This window comes from Anabrus simplex, chromosome 4 (assembly GCF_040414725.1).
Source record: "Anabrus simplex isolate iqAnaSimp1 chromosome 4, ASM4041472v1, whole genome shotgun sequence".
NCBI lineage: Eukaryota > Metazoa > Arthropoda > Insecta > Orthoptera > Tettigoniidae > Anabrus > Anabrus simplex.
This window is the reverse complement of record NC_090268.1, coordinates 215,943,280-215,969,574: the sequence shown is the minus strand read 5'-3', so window position 1 is coordinate 215,969,574 and position 26,295 is coordinate 215,943,280. Positions and strand designations below refer to the sequence as shown.

The 26,295-nt window shown below is 38.4% G+C and overlaps 1 protein-coding gene across 1 annotated transcript in view; it reads left to right on the top strand.

Moving 5' to 3' along the window:
- NFAT (NFAT nuclear factor) overlaps positions 1–26,295 on the top strand; it is a 533,805-nt gene that overhangs the window by 326,213 nt on the left and 181,297 nt on the right. The window contains exon 5 of the mRNA XM_067145354.2: positions 5,834–6,164. Within this exon, the coding sequence (XP_067001455.2) occupies positions 5,834–6,164 (331 nt within the window). The remainder of the gene's footprint in view (positions 1–5,833; positions 6,165–26,295) is intronic.

Sequence of the window (26,295 nt, the reverse complement as noted above, 5' to 3'; positions counted from 1 at the left end):
CAAGCGAAACAAAAACACATCAAAAATGACACAGTTCAAAAACTCAAAATTTTCCACGTGGTGACATCTTCTGAGAAAGTAGAGAATTAATAGCGTAGATAAAGTTCAGACTTCCTCCAGCAGAGGAGTTTCAACTGGCGCAAATTTTAAATTAGCGGCGTGGAGGTGTACCGCCCGGTACAGTGAGTATAGACAATCTGTCATTCACAGGTTTGAAATTTGCAACCCATTTAAGGATCTTGGTTCTAACAGCAAACGCAGTTCCAAGCATCACAGCTCCATTGAGGATTCCTCTTTGCGCTTTGCTCTTAAAAAATCGGTAGCTGTCGGATTCAAAAATCTCTTCATCTGGGTACCTTGTTTCCTGTAGGGCCATTATGGATATCTGACTTTCGTGAAGAGCTTTGGTGAGGGTTTTCAGCTTGCCAGTTTGTGTAAGTGAATTTATGTTGAAAGTTGCTAGAAAGGTTTTAGATTTTGGCCTGAGTTTTTGACTCTTCGGGGTACACCGAGATGCTCCGACTCGTCTCTTGCATGATGTCGAGTCTCCCCCAGAATCGGAACGAGACTTGTGCGCCATGGCATTCACGACGAGGGATTTATCTGAAGATTTACCCCCTGGGGTATGTTTCTTGAAATGTTGTGCCATCATGCTTTTTGATTTGACTTTGCTTTGGACGGGAACCCATCCTTTTACAACTAGGGTTGTTAGCCCTAGAGGTTGCCTCAAGATGTTCTCTGGCTTCTGGTCATTTACCAGTCTTCGCCGTAACCTTGGCAAGCGAGCTTCCCCAATTCCAATGGGACGCGTCCGATGGAGGTAACCGGTAAATCCCTACGCGGGATTATTATTTATTTATTTATTTATTTATTTATTTATTTATTTATTTATTTATTTATTTATTTATTTATTGATTGATTGATTGATTGATTGATTGATTGATTGATTGATTGATTGATTGATTGATTGAAAAAATGTAAATTTAGATGTACAAACATGTTTGAAGTACAGAACACAATTAGAATCGGAGTTAACAGAGCAGTTAGTCGCATTGCACTGTTTCTGTATTCTTTCTACCTGTATCATAAATAACTTGCATAACCATCAGAGTTAAATAATTTTACAATCATTTTTCTCTGTAAAGAATGCTTTTTGTATGTGCTCTATTGGCATCTTGACCTTGCTCGCTTGTATTTTTTAATGAAACATACAATTTGTCTGTGAATAGAAGTAGGCTTAGGAAGGTAATGCTAAGTTTATTGAGTCAGCCTCTGCTTGGCTGTTTAAAAATGGTAAAAGTCCAGAAATAGTGTGGAATAGAATAGGGTACCTTTCAGCTATGTCATTGAAAACAGCCATTGATTCAAACACAAAACTGCTGGAAAGGTATAACACAAAGAATCAGGCCTAACACATTTAGCCAAAGAAGACTGTTACCTCTATACAGAACTGAATCACACACCCTCACTGTTTCTATCAACATGCAAAACTGCCAGAGTGAAGAAATGTTACAATGATATTTCTCGATAATGTTTGAGGTAGGAAGAAAACAATCATAGTAATTTTCCCAAAGTTGTAAAGTTGCCTGCTCGAGCATTAGTTTTTTTAAAACATATCTGTTCTCAAAATGCTGTCAGTCTCATTTTCGTCTAACTCCACTCGTTTTGCACTACACCACACTACTCTTATTGCAATGAAATCTGTGACAGTCGAGAGAATCCCATACAATCTATTATTATTATTATTATTATTATTATTATTATTATTATTATTATTATTATTATTATTATTATTATTATATTTTGTATTTATTTATTTACATTCTGTAATTCAAATTGTAACTGGATGATTATTAGATTAAATGTTTTGATTACTCTCGGGTTTTAATACCAAACCACTGCCATTTGCTGGTCTTTCTCTAACCTCGCTCATCATGCACTGCTTGCGATACTCTACATACATACATACATACATACATACATACATACATACATATAATGTCTATTTATTTTGGAAAGACCTCCTGTATTTACAGGCTGCCACTAAGAACAAGGTAAAACATGTAACATTTTCTGTATATATATATTGATTAAAGAAAAATTCATAATTACGTGTAGAGGTGGTGTCTCAGGATCTTGATGGAGCCTCGGAGGACGAGGGTCGCGATTTCAGGGATGAGCTTCATTGGGAGTTGAAAGCGCTTCCATGTGGCGACAAAGTGACGAGGTATGGTACCGAGAGCTCCGACCATTATCCCTATTATTTCGATTTCCTGAAGGTGGTATTGAGATTTGTAGTAAGGGATAGTGGGTTTGTATTTGTTAATCTTTTCTAGATTAACCTCCTCTGGTTGACCGCTATGGTGCTCGAACCTGACAGTCGGATCTAATATGAATCCTTGAGAGATGTTGTCTTTAAATACTATGATGTCAATTCTCTGCGAACTACCAGTTATGGCCAGTCCGTGTATCTCCTCATGTACATTGAATCCCTTCTTTCTCAGTTCTCCGGCAATGAAGGATCTGATCTGGTGGTGCCGCGTGTTTTTTAGGAGCTCCCCGCATGTGCAGAATCCCAGGACATGACCAAGAGTTTCTTTCTCTCCGTGGCAATGCCGACAGAGGTTGTTGTCCAGGGACCTGCCTAGGACCACGAACACTGCACATACATTAGCAATCATCTTTATAGCCTCTCTCCACTCGTTACAAGACAGTCCAATATGATCTCGCACCCAAGAGGTTGCAGGTATATACTCTTTGTAAAGTTGTACTCCGAGTCCTTTTTGCGGTAGTGAACACCAGGAGGTGAATTCATGTTCTCGTAGCTCTTGATGGATCTTCTTAGTATCGTACAGGCCGTCCCTGGCGGTTATTTTTTGGGTTAGTTTTAGGCATTCTATTTTTTTTTTTAATTTTAAATCTAAGAATTTCATTTTTGTCCGTATTGAACAGAGAATGGAAGATAGGAAACTTAAAACGGTCCACCTTTTCAATACAAAATTCTATACATTCCCGACTCTCCGCGTGAGAATCCCTCGAAGCGACACCAAGTGGATGTTTAGTCTTCAGCAAGATATTGTAGGTATTACGTCGTTCCATTTATATGAAGAGTCGGCAAATGAAGCCCCAATGTAAATTGTCCATTATTAGACAACTTAGCACACGGGGGCGAAACGCTAGCATCTAGGAATGAGTTAGCTGGAAAATTTATAATGTCCAACAACGGACCATTTATATTGGTATTATAAATTTACTCATTCGGGACAAATATTACAGGTTCCCTATGGGAATCTACGTCTAAATCAAATGAAGCCCCCCCCACCACCAACTTCTGTCTTTGTACTTTTCTCCATCTTCATTGCTGTCCCAGGAACCCTTGGACAAAAGGCACACCTGCTAACCATTTAGCCATGGAGCTGAATAGTGATGTGAATGAAAGGCTAGATATCCTGGAACTGCTACTTCTGTCTTTGTACTTTTCTCTATTAAGGAGAAATCGATTGCTGTCTGCAGTCAAAAGCACATAATATTTTCTTGCTTTATTTACCATTAGGTAAACCGTGAGTTTTGAACAACAAACCACAGTCATGATTGCAAACTAACAAGCAAAACGCTTCTCACTCGCGTGGTTGCTATTGCCAACACCATTTACTCATATTCTGTATATTCATGCTTTTAATTTTTTAAATTTATAAACAAACATGTTGAGTTTTTAGCATTTTTGCACATATCTTGAGTTAATAACGAATCCATTGACATAATTTGCATCGTCGTAGGTGCTATAGGTTTAAAGTTAAAAACTTCATTATTGTTCCGTATTGAATAGAGAAATAAGATGTACAATATTATAGGTTAGGATCCACCTTTCAATACTCCGTAATAAGATGGTAAAAAGTAGTTACAACCTGTTTAATGGGACCGGTTTCAACACATTTTAAGTGTCATCATCAGCCAATTTGCGAAGATCTTACAACAACTAGCACATTGAATACAGGCAAAAAATTAACATTGTATCATAACGTAGCAATTCAGTAAATGTTTTTACCATCTTATTACGGAGTATTGAAAGGTGGATCCTAACCTATAATATTGTACATCTTATTGCTATAGGTTTGTCATAATTTTCTGTTAGCATTGGAATTAGATATGTAGATTTGTAACTTCTAATTCCAACCATTATCATTAGTAGCAGTTCCAGGATATCTAGCCTTTCATTCACGTCACTGTCGAGCTCCATGGCTAAATGGTTAGCAGGCTTGCTTTTTGGCCAAGGGGTCCTTAGATCTTGCTTTGGGGCCTGGTTGTTTCTGCCGTCTTCAGCATTAGAATTCATCTTAGGACCACGTCCTCAGAGACTACAGATTGCCTGTTGGGCATCAACTCAAAAGACCTTCACCAAGTGTCTGCAGAGGCCACTTGTTGTTGTTGTTGTTGTTGTCGTCGTCGTCTTTATACAATGCATTTTGCCCTTTAACGAACACATAGAATCATTATTTAGCACTGGTCTTCTTGTTCTTATCTTCCCAAAACTGCCTATCCTTTCACTATGGACTTGTCTTCCCTTGTGTCCAAGCGTTTTTGAGTTTCAAGTTCCTGGCTGTTCGGTTCTTGGATGTGAACTTATGTGAATTGATTTTCTGTCTGAATGTGGTCCGTGTAGTTGCCAGTGGATCATTGTTAATTTCTGCAAGGTCGCTTTGAGTGTCAACCAAGCAGTGTAATTTAGTTTGTCAGATTCCGTTAATGATGAAGATATTTTTTTGATCAGTCAAGAGTTGCCCATTCGCTCAGTCGTAGCATACAGTTCTTCTGAGCTTTTACACATCCAGATATCATCTTGAATCTTGGGTCCAAATATCTTCCTGAATATCTGCCGTTCTGTTTTCTCTATGTCCTTGATGTTGATGGTTAAGGATGACGTCTCAATTGCGTAGAGTGCTTCTGGGAGAACAACTATATGGTCGTGATGGAGTTTGGCTTTGGTGGAAAGCGATTTTGTATTGTACATATTCCAAGCGATTGTGTAGGCTTTACGTAATTTTTCTGCATGTTTATTAGCCTTTTTTCACTTCCAGTGTTCCTGATAATTTCACCTAAGTACTTGAAGTGCTTAACGTGTGTGATATTGGCATATTTGGTTGCAAGTGATATTAGGCTTAGGTTCTTGATGTCCCCGTATTGTGTTTTCTCGTAAGAGATTTTGAGGCCAGCTTTGATGGCAATTTTGTGAAGTTTCTTGATGTCATGTTGGGCATCGTTAGGAGTCCATGTAATTATCACTAGGTAGTCAGCAAAGGCAAAGCACTTCATTTTGATTCTCTTATTTTTTCTTCCCTACTTATTCTAGGTACTTCCTTCTCCCAGGTTTTGAATGATCTTATCTAGTACCAGATTAAACAAGAGTGGGGACAACCCATCACCCTATCTTATTCCGGTTCCGATTTGAAAAGGTTCGTAGATTTCACCTAAAGGTTGTGTTTGTCAAAGTCTGTTCGATTAACACAGTTGTTCTGCTATCCACACCACATTCGTGCAGTATATTGAACAGAATGATGCAGTCAATAGAATTGTATGATTTTTTAAAGTATATGAAAGTAACGACTGTGTCGTTCGATTGGCAGTGTTGCAATATAATTTTGAAGTTTCAGATCTATTCTGCGCATGACCGATGTGGTCGGAAGTCTGCCTATTATTATTATTATTATTATTATTGTTGTTGTTGTTGTTGTTGTTGTTGTTATTATTATTATCAAAATAAATTTGGTTGTGCACTTTGTCTTTTTATAATTCCTCTTTTATTGCTTTAATTGACATTCTTTATTGAACCTTTCAGATCTGAGAACACACATCCAAATGTATTGCGTGTTGTGGAGAGGAGAGGACCAGAATGCCTTACTTCGGCGTGTAATGCTTCTCTACAGAGGCCTCCTTCAAATTTACAACGCTCTCAGATGCGGCCTCAACCCAGGCCAACTTCTGCCTTGATGCGACGGCCCGCATCTTCGACTTCTCTTACCTCCCAGTTACTGGGTGTGAGCCGCGATGGCAAAGCTCACTTGCAGATAGTGTGCCAACCTGAGCAGCAACATCGTGCTCGCTATCAAACAGAAGGAAGTCGAGGTGCAGTGAAGGACCGTTCTGGTAACGGTTTCCCCATTGTGAAGGTAATTGCATACCACCATGTTCACAAGAAGAACTGAAAGTCTGCTATAAATGTAACACTCATCTGCTCCTCTATCATCTGATAAGGTTGAATGTTTTGATAGTCATCACCCTCGCCCCATGCTTTTGTCTCAATTGGTGATTTCTTAACAAAAGAAACAGAAAAATTGGCTGTTATCGTTCCTCCTCTGGCAAACTAGTAAATCTGCAGTTAAGGTCTAGATTTTACTATTTACTACCAAAACGTAATTGGGCACCCCTGATGGATGGTAATTTATTACTTCAGTTGACTTGCGTGGCCAATATATGCTTCAGGACATACAAGAACAAGTTGGCAAGGAGATTGTGTGAGGTACAGAGGTATTGGACTTCTATAAGGGCATGATTGAGGGCTATCTGGCAGGGCACTTGCATTGAAGTTAAACTGGTCTAATCAACAGCAGCATTCGTCCTGTGCAAGTGGAAAATGGATGGGCATTGTGCCAACGGTGCATGTTCTGGGCGACCTAAAAACTAGACCGACAAAAATCGCAGAATTCTAAAACACAAAATTGTCAAAAATAGTGCACAACTATAGCTACTACTGTATCTGACTGCAGTTTCACACAGCAACAGGAGTATCTTTTTCCAGTGGATCATTACATACAGAGGCTCAGCACAAGGGCAGCAGCACATAAGCCCCATGTCACAACAGACAGAAAGCTTGTCGACTCCGGTGATATTTGGACTGTTGCTTATGGACAGTGGAACAGTGGAAATCAGTTCTGTGGAGTAATGAGTCAATATTCATATTATTTAGGTCCGATGGACTAGTATGGGTGTGGCATCTACCTCAGGAATGGCGTCTGTCACAGTGTTCTGTGCCAGCCAGGAAATTTGCTTATGATTGCATGGGGCTGTTTCTCATACTTCAGTGTGGGACTGCTGGTGTTTCTCCATGCTAGCATGAACCCACAGGCATATTATAACATTCTGGATAATGAAATGCTCCCAGCATTGTGTTTTTTTGTTGTTGTTATGGAGTGGACCTTTGTTACTTCTCGGATGACAATCTACTGTAGGTGCCATGTTTCAGGAGCTACTCTGAAGGGGTACATCTACAATGTTTGCCAATTGGACTAGCCCACCCAGAGTCTCAACCTCATTCCAGTAAAATATCTTAGGGACAGATTGGATCACTGGGTGAGGTCTCGGGAGGAGTGGCCAAAATCCATTGTCCAACTCTCGGAATGGTTGAAAGAATGGTTGGTGACTAATCCCAATGGATGTCTTGCACACACTTGTTGAGAGCATGCCAGACAGGGTGGCTGCTGTTACAGCTGCAAGAAGTGGCTCTATGAGGTTTTGACAGGGTGACAACCATCGAATGAGCATTGTGGATAGGTGTCCAATTACCTTTTGGTAAATAGTGTATAAGATCGACCTTCTGGTAAAGTCTTGCATCTGCAGTGTGTTCTGTCAATCAATAAGCCACCACTGATTTGCATTTAAAACTCACCCAGCTGGGCAGATTCCTTATCAGTTGTTTAGTTAGTCTTTTCTGAAATGATTTCAGAGAAATTGAAAATTTATCAAACATTTCCCTTTGTAAATTCTTCCAATCCCAAATTCCTCTTCCTATAAATGAGTATTGGCCCCAGTTTGTCCTCTTGAATTCCAATTTCATACTAGCATACCACGCGGTTTGTCACCCTAAGACAATCGCGGCAGAAATCACCATCACAAGTTATCATAATTGAACAATATTTCCAGTTAGCTATACTCTGCATTGAATTGGACTAAGCAGCAAAAGTCTAAATGAATTGTTATTTTTGTGTACAAAACTATAATTATCTGTCTTGGCAATGAAATCCTTTGGTTCATTTATCTTAGACACTGACATACGTTTTTTAGCTTTTTGTAATTTATTTTCAAATCATATGTGTGTTTTTATTTTTCACATGTTTAAATCTAGCATTGTTACGGTAGTATTATTATGCTGTCTAAAAGGGGAGAAAAAGTGATTGGTAAATGTAATCCTTTTTCCTGCAGTCCCGATTAAGAAAAAGTTGATTTTGTGTGATAATGTTCCAAACATTTGTGTAAACAGAAAGGCATGTTGCAGCTTTTGCAACAATTTCTCACCCTCTTTCCTTGATCATTTTCCAGTCTCTCTCTTTCTGAGCAGGCTTTGCCTCTTGTAGGTCTTGCCCTGGTTTCTATCACGCTGTTGCTCAGAGATGCCATTGTAGGAACGAGTGGGGAAAACAAGAGATTGAATTCTATTCGGCAAGGTCAGTGGTCACATTTAGTGGCAGTATAAGGAACTGTAACGCTGTCATTCATGTTTACCAGAAGAGATATGGACATACTTCCATCATGTAATGATTTTTTAGTTTAAAAACCAAAACAGAGTGTTGCTCAGGCACTGCATATGGCAGGAAATAGGGGAACCCAAACAACTCTCGGGCACCATGTTCAGTGTGTTAATTGCAACATTTTGTGCAAAATGGAATAGTTGTAGTTTCTTGATCAAGTTATACAGGATACATCCATCTAACAGGTGACAGAAGAGACTATTCTAAGCCAGATATCATTGGCAAACTACGTCTGCTGTTCCTAGAAGGGATTGATGCGAGACAAGGTTGGTGAAGGGAAGTTGTTGCATTATCCAAGCATGACAACAGCAATTTGTTGTTGCAGTCTTGCATAAAGGATTGGGATATTTGGACCGGTAGTACTTGTGTAACCTACTTAGTAAGTTTGGAAGTCACAGATTTGATTGATTGATTGATTGATTGATTGATTGATTGATTGATTGATTGATTGATTGATTGATTGATTGATTGATTGATTGATTGATTGATTGATTGATTGATTGATTGATTGATTGATTGATTGATTGAGTGACTTGAGTGACTTCAGTCGGGAAAATGTTCCCAATACATTTGTCCTGGCCTTGCTTGCAATAAAATAAAATCGTATCACTCATTTCACTATTTGATAAAGCCATTTCGTCTGCACTTGGAGCTCGTACTCATCAGTAGGTCTCAAGAGCAATGACCTGGAGACACACCGACTTACAACATTGCACAGCCATGGAGGAGAGAACGATTGGGGAAATCACTACTGTGTTGGCATTCTGCTTAACAGAGGCATGCATCCAGTTCCTATTGACTTCTCAGAAACACTGACCAAAGTTTTGTTACTTATTTTCTTCTATGCTAATTAAGATAGGAGTAACATTTTTTAAGTTGTTTGCTTAGAATAACAATTTCCACCACCAGTTCAAATGATGTATGTTATTTCATTTACATCCTGTATATTTTTACAGTTGTTCTTCAATTTCTGCATTCTAGTCTGATTTTGGTTCCCAAAATGATACGGCTGTTCTCTTGGCACACTGTAACTGTTCTTTTTGTTTACATTAGAAGCCTGCATGAATGGCTGTACACAAAATGAGCTGATGACCTGCTATTGAAACAGTAGATATTTTTACCACCACCACCACAACAAAAGACGCACTGCAAACGGAAAACATTTACATAATCATGGTGGGAAAAAATAAAGCAAATGTTATTAAATTTGGGAAAAAATACATTGATAATTACAGTATGTTAATTTGTTTGCATTAGAATAATATAGGATCTCTTTGATTCTTCCATTGCAGGTATGTTTTGACTTTCAGCTTAAACTGAGACAACAAATAACTGAAATTGCCGAGTGCATAATATTATGAACATGTGTTAAAAGGTGCAATTTATAAAGGATTATTAGAAGTTTCAGAATAACTTGATGTATAAAGGTTCTTTACAAAGAATGTCAGGAAAATCTGGATTAACAGAGAGTGGAAATTTAACATTTGTGAGCATGCGTATGAAAAGGGACCACATGTCGGGTATTGAGATAAAGGTACTGTTGTGTTCCATAATAAGTAACTAATATCATATAATTGAATTGAATGCCTCCGAAAGAAATTAAGGCCTTAAATTAGCATGTAATGTTACAACATAAGATTTCATAACTTTTCGGTAGAGCTGTTTAAAAATTTGGTTACTTTGTGACACAAATAACCAGTAAACTATTTGGAAGTTATGCTGGTGTTTACATTTTCATGTTCACCAGTATTCTGCCATAGAATTTTTTAAACGAAAATTACCAACAGATATTATTTACGGTCTAATTTTTTCGTGGAGCTCTATCTATCGATGTTGTCTCTGAGGTTTTATGACTGGCAGAGGGTCACTAGAAGTCAATTAATTGCAGTACTACTGCACTTAACAAAAATTATCACATGCCTTAATGATTGTTAATCACAGCCAGCATAAGACAGGAATATCAGTTATTCACGCTGAAGCCTGCGTTTTGGACATATTATATGCCCTTTCACCGTCTGGTCCCAATGTCTTGCCTCTCCACGGTAGCTGCAGGTGGGTAGAGACCTCTTCTTTGGGGAGAATTTTCTCGGAATTGATAGTTTTCTCTCCTGAGCCTTACTTGTTTTTTTAGGCGTTACACGTTTTGAAGAAGAAGAAGATGGTGTAATTATTGGCAGAGGAGGAGAAACAGAAGCCAGCTCCATAAGATTTTCATTTGAGGTGGTTGGTGGCGGCGTTTTCGATTCTGTGCCAACAGCGACAGGAATAATACAGCTAGAAACCTGACAAGTTTTACGGTGACATTAATTACATCTTCAATAATTTCACTTTTATTTTTCCGGAATGCTCTCTTGAAACAACCAAAATACAAATCAGGTTGAAATTTTGCGTGTCCCACTGGCAAAAATGAAATTTTGCAACTGCTGTTCTTTCCTGTCATAACTCTCCCCTCGAGGTATCTCATTAAGATGATGTTTTTATTTTGCCCAACACAATTATCAGCATGGAATTCTAAATGCTCCTCACCTACTGAAAAGTTTTCCAAGATGTGATGTACAAGAGATTAGACAATATTTATGCCTTTACCTGCAATACAAGCTTCTGAAATAATGTACAAAACAAATTTGTTAAGTGGTTCACACGTTACACCAAAGAGACCCACTTTGTAGCCTGTAAGAAAGAAAATGGGTCCAACTTGTTGTGGATCGTATGGTAAGTGCACCTGTTAGGCAAAATCAAAACTATAATGCATTGTGCATTTGTATGTGTTACAGCTTTGTGGCTGAAGAGAAAAAGGAGTTTCCAGTTGCCTAATCCTTTGTCTACAATTGTCTGTGGTGTTTTTATAAGCAGTCTGCTCTGCTTGGACATAATTTAAGATGTCGTATAGCCTTCCCCATCAAATTTCTTTTTTCCTCCTCATCCATAATTGACAGTTTCCCTATTACATTTTGATTGCTTCTCCAAGTCATACAGAGATCAGTCTTGGTTTTCTGAACTACTATGTTGCTGCAAAATGTACGCCAGATGGAATACCAGGATGAGAGTGATACAGGAATTCTCTCTAATGATTTACAACTGTCAGAGTATAATGTACGAACGTACTTCTTAAAGATGCTGGTTAGGAGAAGCATGATATCACTTCTTCATTTTGCAGGGATCCAGCCTAGCATGACAAGTGCATTTTGTTCACTGAAATTATTTATAAACTTGACTGCATGTTTACGATCATCAAAAGGAATAGATTTTATCTGAGAAGTCTTTAATATGTTTTGGTGAATTTTAGGCTACACCCCTTCTTTCTTGAATTGTTCCTTTAAATTTTTTAACCTGTTAGAGTCACAAGCAAATTTAAATTGAAAGAATGACTGACACACCTCCTGCCCTCTAAAGTGATAAACTGTGTAAGTTTCTTTCCTGTCACAATTTTTTCTCTGAGTAGCTGACATCATTGGCTGGTTTCGTACTAATGCATTCATCGCACCCATCATTAATATGTGGTGGTGATTGACATGTTCTCCACAATTGTAATCCAGTTCCTGACACACTATCCTTGAAGAATGAATGAAGCTTTCGGGAAAGAGACCAGAGCAATTTATAGTACAGCCACAACCTTTGTTTACAAAAGCTTTAACCTCCTCCGTATATTCGGAGGCTGTTTGAACTTTGGGAACATCATATAGAACATATACGTCCGCATCAACAGAGTCCTCCTGCAACTCGTATGTTGTGGAAATTTCAAAAGGTTGACTTTCCTCAAAATCGGTAACCTCACCAGAATTTTCACTTTCAAACTCGAGGGGTGAACTGAAGTAGTCGGAAATAACATTTGATAGTTTCGGCGGCAAGTCACTGCCTGACATAGTGAGAATTATTACTCCTTATCTTGGAACCTAATATATTTTAAAACGTTTCAATAAACTTAAATACACAACTATACGAGTAATAAGGAAAACACTACACTTCTCCACAGTATGAAATACACTGAAAGGTATCAGAAATGTTTGGAGCAGACAGGATGTTTATGAAACCTATTACCTTTATTAAAAGTGCCCAGCTAGGGTTTATTTATCATAAGATATCAGAGTCATCTTGTCTTATGCTCGCGCAGCTATGTGCACGAGCGAGTAAGTGTGTGGAGCCTCGCTTACAATGTGAAAAGTGGTCACTTTTCTTAGTATTAAATAAACCTCATGTTTCACCAGTGTTTGTCAGAGGGCTTTTAAATTCATGCAGTGAGTAGATGACAGTCTAAGCAGTAATTAGGTATCATAAACGAAATTTTGACATTTTACTCCGTTGAGTGGTTTTTTTACAATTATTTCGTGAACTGTTGACTGAGAAGTGGTCCCTTTTCTTGCGCATGCACACATACATTTAATGACATTTGAAAACTTAAGCTCTTTCTCAGGGTAACAGTTGGAGACCCTCTTTTGATGCAGCTGCACTCTGGGAGTGGTAACCCTGCCCATGTGAGTCCCAGAGCACACTGACATGGAATGTAGCATCTGATAAGGATCCCAGCTCAGCGTTATGAGTGAAGACTTCAACAGTACCTACAGCGGAAAAGAAGGGCTTTGGTACAGTGTAGGTGGCGGAAGAGGCAACCCACTGCTCGGGTTAATTGAGTCAAAGGTATCTGTATTTAAGTTGGAACCAGATATCGGCCATAATGTCTATACCTCAGAGAGACGGGTGCAACAGCGACTGTTCTCTATGTTAAGGGCGGCTGATGAACAGCCTAAGATGGCATTGAGAAAGGTGATGAGAAACCACCTTAATTTTCACCAGGATATCGTTAATGTGGCTGAACAATCGAATACTTCTACCCCAGTCCCTGTCAGACCTTCAGTGGTCACGAGGTATTAAGAATACCTGGGTCAGTCATAATGAAGATATGTACTTGGAATGTAGAAGCAAGAAGTACAGTTACAGTATGTATGAAGGGAGAAAGATCAGAGAAATGGAATGACTCAGAGTAATCATCTTTGGTACCGAGCTCGATAGCTGCAGTCGCTTAAGTGCGGCCAGTATCCAGTATTCGGGAGATAGTAGGTTCGAACCCCACTGTCGGCAGCCCTGAAGATGGTTTTCCGCAGTTTCCCTTTTTCATACCAGGCTAATGCCGGGGCTGTACCTCCCTGTCCCATCGTTGCCATAAGACCTATCTGTGTCCGTGCGACGTAAAGCAAAAAAAAAAAAAAAAAAATCTTCGGAATAAGCAAAATGCAATGGTCTGGATCAGGTAGTTTCAGAATCAAAGATAATTATGTCTGTTACTCATGAAACAATGTACTAAATCGTCTAAATTAAGTTAGCATCATACTGGGTAATCAATAAAATAATGCAGTTAAAGCTGTCATTCCATTATTGGATTGATTGGATTGATTTAAAGTAAAATTCTATTACTGTGTCCACCTAGTCAATACAATTATATTGATTTAGTTTAACTCAAAAACCTTCTCATATAAGTGTCATTCAAGTATATGCTCCTGCTTGATGGTACTGATGATGATATCAAAAAGTTTTTTTTTTTTTTTTTTTGCTAGGGGCTTTACGTCGCACCGACACAGATAGGTCTTATGGCGACGATAGGATAGGAAAGGACTAGGAGTTGGAAGGAAGCGGCCGTGGCCTTAATTAAGGAACAGCCCCAGCATTTGCCTGGTGTGAAAATGGGAAACCACGGAAAACCATTTTCAGGGCTGCCGATAGTGGGATTCGAACCTACTATCTCCCGGATGCAAGCTCACAGCCGCGCGCCTCTACGCGCACGGCCAACTCGCCCGGTTCAAAAAGTTTTATGGAGAGAGAAAAAAAACAAAGAATTCAGAAATAACCATACTAATGGGAGATTTAATTCAAAAGTGGGAAAAGGTGTGCGAGAGGTCTTGCACAGGGAGAGGTTTGTCCAATTTTGTCAACAGGAGAGCTCTATTGTGACATATACTTTCTATAAGTTACCAGCACTGAGTTTGTACACCTGGAAATCAAATGCTTAAACAGAGTCAAGGATTGTGAAGAATCATTTTGATTACATCCTGATTAAAAAGAATTTCAGAAACTGCATTAAGGCATTGGTGCCTGATGTTTCATCAAATCTTTATTCACTGATCACTAAAATTAAGCTGAAATTAAAGATCACAAAAAGGTGTGTCAGTCTTAAATATGATAGTGCAAAATTCCAAGGTGCAAACATTAGGATAACAATAATGAACAACTTCTGTAAACAGCTATCCAACAAGAATGAAACACCAAAGGACATCGGTACTGTACCATCCATATAAAGGTAATCGACGTGTGTGTTGTACGATCGAGATGAACAGAATTGTTGTGTATGTTTTGGATGTAATGGCAACTGTCAATAAAAAGATTGTGTATTTCGTTTAAATTGCTATTTATTCAGTACATTGCCGGCAGTCCGTAAAATCCATTAGTTAAATCCTTAAACTAAACCTTCAGAAGACATTAAAATGGAAAGAAGCAGTACTGTACCAAATTTCGATGTAAATGGAATGTCACCAGCCTTGCTCCTAGATGGAAAAAAATGGGTATGTTCGATTGAATTGTATATTGCTGCAAGAGGAATCACAGATTCTGATAGAAAACAGGCAGTTTACCTACATTCGGGTGGAGAATGCTTGCAAGACATAATTTATTCTATCTCTGACCTCACCACTGTTCCTACTGGTAAAGCTGTGCATAAATATACTTTAGAATTGTTAGACAACCATTTTTTTTTACCTAAAAGCAATCCGCTATTTGAGCAGCATATTATGAAGTCATTGAAACAGGGTATTAATGAAACATCAGACGCTTTTATATCTAGGTTGTGTCAACAAGTTGTCAAATGTGATTTTAAAGATACCACAACAAAAAAAGAATTGGAAGACATGTTTATTTGTGACCAGTTCATACAGGGTTGCAAATCAGCTGAAGTTAGAAAGAGAATATTGCAAAAATCGTCTGTCATACAGACGATTTGGTTGACATTGGATGGGCTCACAAAATGATAAACATGCAGACATCACATTTTAGTAAGGACGATGATTCTGAGCAAGAGGAAGAAATAGGAAGAAATATGGGACTGCATAAAGAAGTATTTCCAATAGTGCCAAAAACACTGGTGCTGTACCGAAAACTAGTTATAATAGTTTTCAAAATAGAGAAAATAGAGAAAGGAAATGTTATCGCTGCGGGGAAACAAATCACTTAGCGAGTGACCCCCAGTCCCTGCGAGAAACAAAATTTGCCAGCCTTGTAATTTAACAGGGCACTATCAGAAGTGTTGTAGAACAAAAAACGTTAGAATCGGGGGAGTCAAGTGTTGATGGCGAAGTTTCCTAAGTGGGCGACGTCAAATATGAAGTCTGCCCTAGATGTAGTAGTGATTTATACTACACTTTTCTTACAAATGACGAGAAAAAACAGGAGATAATTGGGAAGACCACTTGTCTCTTGTCGGGGTACCCTTCGTTTTTATTATTGACTCAGGATCTACTTGCGATGTTATTGACCAAGAAACTTGGAAGGAATTTAAAAGGAAGCAGGTAACCGATAAAGTAAAATTACTAAATAGTTCAATAAGACTTTTCATTTATGGTAGAACCGATCTGTTGGATGATTTAGGAGAGTCTGAGGTGGACATAACGCATTCCAGTAGAAAAATTAGTACGACTGTTGTAGTTATTAAAGGTGGGGGACCACTATTTTGGGATGTTCCTCGGCTATAAAACTAGGAATATTACAAATTCCTGAGCAAGTTAATCAGACGGTGGTTTCTGACACATCGAAGGTGGGCAAAATAAAGAATTTTCAGCTTAAATTACCAATCGACCCGAAAATCCCGCCAGTTATTCAACATCTGTGGAGGGTGCCATTGGCATTGAAACAAAAAGTAGCACAATGTATCCTTGAGCTGGAGCAAAATGACATACTTGAAAAGGTTGAAGGACGTCAAGATGGGTTTCTCCTCTTGTACCCTTTCCGAAAGGTGACAGCATTAGATTGTGTGTCTATATGCGAATGCCAAATACAAGAATTTTATTGTAGCCAATGGCCATATAAGAAGTAAATACAATATCTTTTCACTTATTGTCATCAAGTTTGTTTGCACTGATAATTGTCATGTCCATTATTCATTGGCAAGCTGTGTGATCGTTTGTTGCCTATGCTTACACTGTAAGGCATGATGTTTCTCACAGTGTTGGTCACAAAGTCTACACACGTAATCCGGACCTGGTTCATGGTAATTCAAGCTCTGGCATACTTTATGGTGAAACTAAACCTCGTAACTGTATGCCGTAAGTCGTATCCTGTGCGTGTCCATTCACGGTTGATCATGGCGTCTGTCCCCTAGAAATCCATCCCAATATCTGCTCTTTTTTTCTTTCAGTTCTTGTAAGAGTTCCCGATAACTTGTTGTGGATGGTAGCAGTAGGTGAAGTCTTACATCCTCCACTAAAAACGTTTACCTCGCCAATACATAGACTAGTCGAGATGGAGTGTATTTCGAGACGCTTAGGACTTGCTTGAGGAACCTCACTTTCAGACTTTCCAATTCAACACCCTACACCCTGATATTAGTGGGAACAAATAATTTTCAAAGTTGGATGTTAGGTCAGCTTTTCACCATGTGGAATTGCATCCAGACTCATGGGAGATTACCACATTTAGCACACATTTAGGCTTATATAGGTTCAAGCGGCTAATGTTTGGTTTGGATTGGGCAGTTCCTGAGTTCCAAAAGTTAATGGAGCATCTGATAAGGAACAAGATTCCTACATGAGTTTATTTGTATATTGATGACATTCTGGTGTATGGGGAAACTAAAGAAATATATGATTCAAGATTTAAAAAGGTTCTTGAAGTTTTTCGTGAGCACGGTATTAAACTGAATGAGGAAAAGTGTGAATATGGTAAAACTTCAGTTAAGTTCTTGGGTCACATCATATAAAAAATGGCATTAGGCATACCGAAGACAGAGTGCCGGCTCTGAAGTATTGCAGAAGACAAAATGTGTCCGAGCTGAGAGGTTTTCCAGGCCTACTGAACTATACAAGTGATTTATTCCTAACATGTCAGCCATGACAGAACCACTGCGTCAACTTACAAATAAATCTGAACAATTTGTATGGAAACAAGTACACCAACAGGCTTTTAAAAAAAATAAAAATTAGTGCTTACATCTAGCTCAGTTTTAGGATATTTCAACCTCGAGGACGAAACAGTAGTGATGGCAGGCGCTGGCTCAAAAGGACTTGGTGCGGTGCTGATACAACGGAACAACGAAGGAATCCCATGCATAATTTGCTACATTAGTCGCAGCCTATCGGACGTCGAACAGAGGTACTCTCAGACGGAGAAAGAAGCACTTGGGATTGTCTGGGCGTGTGAGCGCCTAAGGATTTTCCTGACGGGTAAGCAGTTTTGCCTGTATACGGACCATAAACCACTGAGGTAATTTTTGGGCCTAGATCAAAACTCTGCACGAGAATTGAACATTGGCTTCTGAGACTCCAATCTTTTGACTTCCAAGTTAAGTATGTAAAGGGGAAAAATAATATAGCAGATCCTTTATCACGGTTGAGTGAGAGTGCAATCGGTGAAGCCAAGAAGGACAATTATCTGATGCACTTGGCTGTGTATTTGGCACCAGTTGCATTATACCCAGAGGAAATCGATGAAGCTCAAATATTGATCCCACTCTAAAAATGTCCGGTCACATTTACAAAGAGGGTGTTGGGATCGTGATGACGTTGACCTTCCATTTCAGGCGATGATGTCACAATTATGTGTCGTGGACAATATATTACTGAAAGAAACTAAGTTGGTAATTCTGAAAAGTTTACAAACTAGGGTCCTTAGTTTGGCACATGAGGGTCATCCAGGATGAAAAACAAATGGACAAAGCAGTGGACCGGACAGTGAGAACATGCCTGGGTTGTCATATTACCAGGAAACCTGAGAAGCCCGAAAAAATCTCCGACAATAATTCCTAAAAAGCCTTGGGAATGAATAGCTGCTGATATTTTGGGTCCTTTTCCTAATGGGGTACAACTATTGATCGTGATAGATTATTTTAGCCGTTTCATGGAAGTGACAAAACTAAGTAGTACTGACTCTAAAAGCACAGCAAAAAAGCCCTAGATGGTATTTTTTCAGAATACGGGTATCTTGAGGTTCCCTCAACAGATAACAGCATGAACTTCGTCAGTGCAGAGATCGAAAATTACCTGCAACAGTGTAGAATTCATCACCACAGAGTTGCCCCGTTATACCCACAAGCAAACGGCACAGTGGAAAGACTGAATCCAGGTATAACTCAACGACTACAGATTGCTAATGCCATGAAATTAGATTGGGAGTTGGTACTAAACAAGTACCTACTGATGTACGAGAACCATGAGCACCAGACTACAGGGGTTAGTCCGGCGGAGTTATTTTTAACAGAAAATTGAGGGACAAAATTCCCGGTCTGGCCCCATACAAATATATATATGTGTGTGTGTGTGTGTGTGTATTTTTTAATGAGGTATTGGAACGAGACTTTATTCAAAAAAAGGTAGAATATGCGGACGTTTGACGTGGGGCTCAAGAAAATAAATTATCAGAGGGCGACAAGGTTTTGATGCATAACCCCAAAGTAAACAAATTTTCAACCACATTTGGACCCACACCTTTAAAATTTGTCAAGAAGAATGGCAACACTGTGTCAGTAGAGACTTTGGATGGTAGAACAAATAACTCACAACTCTACCTTCTTCCGGCCTTTTCATGAGATGTTGTCTGAGGACAAGTCGCTGAGTGTGGAAGAGCAACCAGAGGAACCAGAGAAGAAAGAAGAAGGGAGCCAAGAATCAGGACAGAGACGAAGTCAACGGGAAAGGAAATCCCTGGGATTTTTGTCAGACTGTTATTTTTTTTATAAAAAGGAGTAATGTACGATGTACTGTACTATCGATATGAAGGGGATCGATATATATGTCTGTGTGTTTTTTTTATACGATCGAGATGAACAGAATTGTTGTGTATGTTTTGGATGTAATGGCGACTGTCAATAAAAAGATTGTTTATTTTGTTTAAATTGCTATTTATTCAGTACAACATCTAAACAAGGAAGTTAGGAAAAAAACACAACCGAGCAAGATGGCCATGCGGTTAGGGACGTACAGCTGTGAACTTGGATTCAGGAAATAACAGGTACGAACCCACTGTCGGCAACTCTGAAGATAGTATTCCGTGGTTTTTTCCATTTTCACACCAGGCTGTGCCTTAATTAAGGCCAAGGCCGCTTCCTTCCCACTCCTAGCCCTTTCCTGTCCAGTTGTCACCGTAAGAACTATGTGTGTCGGTGCGACGTGAACCCAATTGTAATTGTAAAGGAAAAAACACATGGATAATTGACAAAATTCTTGATTCGAAGAACCAACCAAGGCTGGTTTTAAGAAAGAGAGAGAGAACTGGGAAAATTATAAAGAACAGCTCCAGACCTAAATTCGCCAGATGGTTAGACGGGCAAAAACTGAATGGCTGGAGCATGTCTGTCTGTCTGTAATGCAGATGAAAGACTATTAATAACTTTCCAAGAAGTAGAACATGCACTCAAGAACTGCAAAACAGAATAGCACCTGAACTTGATGTAAAACCTGTCAAAATATTATACATTCTTAAAGAAGACCAATCACTGGATATCTTGATAGAGCTATTCAATCTAGTATACACCAGTGGATCAGTTAATCCCTTCTTACCGGTTGACATCAACTTTCATCCCTGTTCCGAAGAAAACAATGCCTAAATCTAATGAAGATTATATAATTATAAGCCTTAATGAGCTATGTTCTCAAAATCTTTGTAATATGAATATAGTTGGGGACAAAGCTTGACGACCTCAGTTCTTTTAAGCGAGCTGGAAGCCAGCTGTAAATCCCACCCTGCACCCTGCTGAGTTAATGAGCTCCATGTGATCCTTGCTTGGTATGGAGAGGTTGCCAAACCACTCTCTTCAGTCTTGACTCCTTCTTCATGCCGAGTGCAGTGCAGTGACCTAGTGAGCATTATTAATAGTAAGATACGACATAACTGATTTTTGTGGGTATATCAAGAATCACCGTGTAACGAAGCAGAATTAAATCGCCTGTCTGGACCTTCTTCTTCTCCTTCCTCACCAAGAATTCCAACTAAAAGTGACAAAAATGTGATTGGCAGAGGTGTTAAATTACGAAAACAAACAGTGATATTGGTGAGGAACATTAAACATTGCTTACGAGGTGTTTTAGGAAATGGCAGTGTTATAACTGGTACAAATTTAAATAATTTAGCATCGGAAGCGACAGAAATCTGTGTTACTACGGTGAAAAAAAATAGTTAAAATAAGTGATGTCAATACCTATGTAACCCCCACTGTCAGAAGCTACCGTCTGCACCAAAGAGGAGCCAATAATTATACTAATTATGAATAGTTAATAATAATTCAGTTGTCTCTTCACTCAGTATGAATACATTATTATTTTCACTTTTCAAAATGGTTTACATTACAAACTGTGCAGCCTATTGGTGGGATACAATTGGGTAATTTGAACATTCATTCTGTTAACAATTATATGATAATAGCAACAACAACAGGACATTTATTATTATTATTATTATTATTATTATTATTATTATTATTATTATTATTATTATTGTACCGGGTGGTACACCTCTACGCCGCACATTTAAATTTTCCGCCTTAAAGTACTCCTCTACAGGAGAAACAGTGAACTTAAAACTGGACCTACTTAAACCTTTCCTCTGAAGATGTCACTGTGTGAATTTCATGTTTTTTTTACTATTTATCAAGAAGTTTAGACATTCTCTCACAGATGTCACTGCCTAAAAATTATGATCATGCACCCTGGTGCAAAGTGAAGGAACTTTCTTGAAGAAATTTTTTACTCATAAGTTGTTTTTTTTACTAAATTTTGTTCTTTCATTTGTGGGTTGGCAATATTAATCTTTTCTTTCCGCCGGTTTTGAACTTAGCCAATCCAGAATTTCTGTAATTAATTTTTGACCAATCGTGTCTTTCTTCTTTGATTTTGAGTGCACTTGCAAGACTAACCAATAAAGTAAGAGGGTGTGGCTTGATTATTCATGAAAGGTCTCGAACATTCCCCGAGGGTTTATATACTGCTGATTTTCTTGTCTCTCGGCCACTTCATCAACATCTAACTAAGAGTGTGAACGTGACGCAGGAGGCGGGAAGCGCCTCTTTCATCTGGGAGCAGATCTTCAATAAGGTAATGGCCATTTAACATCTTTTATTTCTTGCTAGCTCAGCAGTTTAACCCGCGGGAAAGGTCCAAAACCTTCACCATGTAACCCATCTCTGTAAATATGTAAATTTCTACCAGCTTATGTAAAAACTTAAGTAAATTTGTGACTGTAATTTACCCTCTCAAGCTCCCCTTCATTTTGGTTTGAGGTGACTGCGTTTTGGTAACTGAATTTCTTTTCTTCCGTAATGTTCAGATTTCTTTCTTATACGGGTCACCTCCGTAGTTTGGGAATAGCCCCGGTTTCATTGGCCTAGTGCCTTTTAGGTTTTTTAAGAAGTTTCATGGAGTGCAAATTCACGCCTCCATTTCTTTTGTATGTCGGGCCATTTACTTAACCTGTTCTTTTTCTGCTTAGGCCCAGTAGGTTGGGTACAAGATACCGTTTCATTTTGTAAGTTGTGCCTTGAGGTCAATTAATGGTAAAGTCTGGTATGGCCTTTAATAGGCTCGAAAAATTGAGAGCAGGTCAGCTCTTTTATGTATTGTAAACGTGCCTCTGGGAGGCCTGATACTGTAATGAGGAGCAAGGGCTCCACGTATTAGGGTATTTCTGCTCTTGAAACAAAATTGGGGTTTTGAGTTACCACTCAAAAATTGTAAAACTAAGGGCTTGAAGCTGAAAGGTGTTAAAGATTTAAAATCTGATTTTTTTTTTTCTTCTTTCTGAATCTTGTTTTTAATTTGCTATGTAATTGTTATCTCACGAAGTGAGGATTTGTTAACTTGTTGCTGTTCAAAGAATATAACCTTCCATTTCTGTTTAAATTCTTTCTTGACAAAGTAGTTAGACCCATTCACCTCAGCACCTTCTTTCACCTCTGCTGATCCACCAACAACAGTAACTATTATTATTATTATTATTATTATTATTATTATTATTATTATTATTATTATTATTATTATTATTATTAATGTGGCTATTTCAGCCTTATAATGTTCCGGCATTTACGTGAAATGGAAAACTACAGAAATCATTTTAAGAACAGCCGGTGGAATTTGAACCCACAGCACCTCCTGACTTCGTTTTACTAGCCCGTCACACTATCGCTGAGATAGTCCAGTTTTATGGATCGATTTTAGTTTGCGTTTTAGTATTCAGGGGTCTCTCTTCGTTACCTCATAACCTACTTTAGATCACCATAATACAATATTAACATTATTTTTTCATCTCTAAATTCCTGAGCTACAATAATAATAATAATAATAATAATAATAATAATAATAATAATGTAGTTTACATCGAAAAGAATAAATTCCATAAAAATGTTTTATTCCTGCTCTGACTCATTTGGTGCTAATGAGGTAGACGATTTGGCAACTCTGACTGCGACAGACGTAGTAAATCCTATTAGCCCCTAATAGACACTGGGCTGCCGCTGCACAGTGGGTCAAATTGAAAATCTAGGGGGACAAAATTACTTTTACGTTTTAATCATAAATTTAGGGTGAAAGCAACGTATATAATTTGTTTACTTCATAACAAACATCAGTTAAGACCTTTTTTTAAGCTACATCTACGTCTACACATGCAAGAAATTGTCTATGACTAGGAGTTGGATAGAGCCTAAACTACAATAGATTGTACTCAGTTTACCTTTAATTTAGAAGACTGCAATTGTGGATATTTTCAGACAGCACTTCAGTCACTATCACTAATCACTCGATGACCCTGACCTTGATGACTCATCACATGTGTTATCTGAAGCATCATCGTCATTCACTGCCTCATGCTGTTCATAATGAGCCGGTACATCTGGTTCTTTCAGGAGTAGTAATACTTCACTGGATAATGCTCTTCTCGTTTTATGTTGAATTTTGGTTTTGTGAGATATTACTGGGTCCGAAGATATCAGCAGCATATGTAATATGTCCTCATTTGTATGTTTTCGTGAGGATTTCCTAGAATGTCCAAATCTGTATTTTCTCAAATCTTTGTTACGTGTTTCTTGGGCTTCTTCTGACAATTGCCCGATAGGTATAATACAGATTTAGATACAATTTTGCTGTATTCTGGGTGTAGGTTTTGAAAGCGGGTGTATTTATAGGGAACTGACAAGAAAGAGCACACAAAATTGTAGAAAAAAGTCTGATTAGCTCTTCATTTATACCCGTAATTTTGGATGACAAGACTGGATCCTCAAAAAAAAAAAAAAAAAAAAAAGAAAAGAAAAAAAACCGGCGAGCAGTGTTGCCATCATTCGAATTTCCGACACCTCCAGATCTTGGTTTGTCAACATGCAGACCCATTTCTGATCGAAATTTATTTTGTATTACTTTCTTTCTGTTTTCTATTTTGGTCTTATCTTCATCCCCTCTTGCTTGCCATTTCTTAATTTCTATTTTGTACGATATATGTAGCAGGCATTCAAAAAAACAGATCCAACAATGGAGGGTAGATAATCCAAATTTATAGCTTTCTTCAGGACAAACTGTTTTTGTGAGTGCGTTATTCATTTCTCTGGAACCGGCACCACACACATAACACCTCTGTGCTGATGAACCTGTAATAGAATTGCAGACTTTTCCATCCACCATGGTCAGCAATATTTATGTATTGATCATCAATTTCTATTTTACTTGGTTGGAGGGACGTTATTTCAGTTTCAACTGATTGAACCTCTCGCCTAGTCAATTCGGCAGTCTCCTTTTCAAACAATATTTTAAGAGGTCTGCAAAATCGTGTCGAAGAAGGTCGTGGGTTCTGCCATAAAATTTTCTTTTCATTGTTGCTTTCTACATTTAAAGAATACATTTGTAATGGAACAACTGAAACTACAAAAATATCAGTGTCACTGCCGTCATCATCTGTAAATTTCTGCTTATACTGACTATGTCCGCTTGAACCATCACACCCCCATTTTAATATAATATGAACTGTATCATTGCTAGAAATAGACTGTTTCAAAACATCTTCTTGAACTACTGCAAGGCGCTCAATTGTATGGTCGACCAGTGATTGTAATGTTATTGTGGCTGATGTTTCTGTTATTGTTATTGATTCACTTGGTGGATAGCATTTCTGTTTTGTTTCTCTAATGATGTGGTAAGGTGGGAAAATATTACAGTTCCTATTTTTGCATTCAAGTCGCATATTCATATATTGGCTTTTGCTGTAATTGTTATCTACAAGGAATGATAGAGCCTCTTCACCGGTAAGTGGTACAGGTTTTACAGCTGGTGATATATAGGATATTTAATTTTAGTAGCTCTATGTGGAGACTTAAGAGTTTCTTTAACCATTTTTTCAGCATCTTGTTTTCCAGACATGTGCATTGATACTTGTGTGGCATGAATAAGTTCTTGTTCGGAATGCGCAGAGATTAGCGGTTGAATTTTTCGTCTCTTTGATTTTTCACTACTTTCATGAAAAAGCTTTCTAGGCCTTCCGACTTTCGATGCGGATGGAGTAGGAGGATATAAATTTTCTGTTAATTTAGAATCATACACAATTTTCGAAAATGTTATCTTCTCTTTTAACCAATCAGTATATTTTGACCGAGCTCGATAGCTGCAGTCGCGTAAGTGCGGCCAGTATCTAGTAATCGGGAGATAGTGGGTTCGAGCCCCACTGTCGGCAGCCCTGAAGATGGTTTTCCGTGGTTTCCCATTTTCACACCAGGCAAATGCCAGGGCTGTACCTTAATTAAGGCCACGGCCGCTTCCTTCCACTTCCTAGGCCGTTCCTATCCCATCGTCGCCATAAGACCTATCTGTGTCGGTGCGACGTAAAGCAAGTAGCAAAAAAAAAAAAAAAAGTATATTTTGAAATGCATTTTGCTTTACTTCTATGAACCTGCTTCCACCGCCTGGTAAAATTATCAACAAAATCCTTTAAATCTCCTTGTAGGCATTAAGTTATATCTTCAGAACAATTGTCTATCCCTAATTTACTTTTGACAAAGTCACAAAGTTCCACTTTTGACACAATCTTCGAACCCAGTGCTTCAAACAGTTGTAAACGCGTGAGAACTGGTTGCGCGGTATCTTCTGAAACGTAAAATAACTAAGTAAGTTGCAAAAAGTGCAAAAATTCCTATAACAGGCGTAAACTAAAAGACTTTATCTACATTTTAACATTAAGTAGACAGTGACGCAGAGTGACGCGACATGCTAAAACTCTAAGTGAAAATATCATTTTAAAAATAAGAGTTAAATATTGCATTATGCAAATATAGGTAAAATTACGCAATAATTACGCCCATTAATAACTGAAACCCATTACAAATGTAAAGATCATACCTTCAGCTGCATGTTCCATCTTAAAGCATCACACTAACCTCAAAGACAACCAAACCACAGCCACTTACATTCACTCCCCAATTCAGACTGCGAGATACGCACACACAGTGCAGGAGATAAGATAAGATTCCAGCTCGAACAGTGGTGACAGATTTACACTAAGATGCGTTTATATCCCAGAATAGTGCGCGGCAATTATATGAGAATGCTGTAGAAGT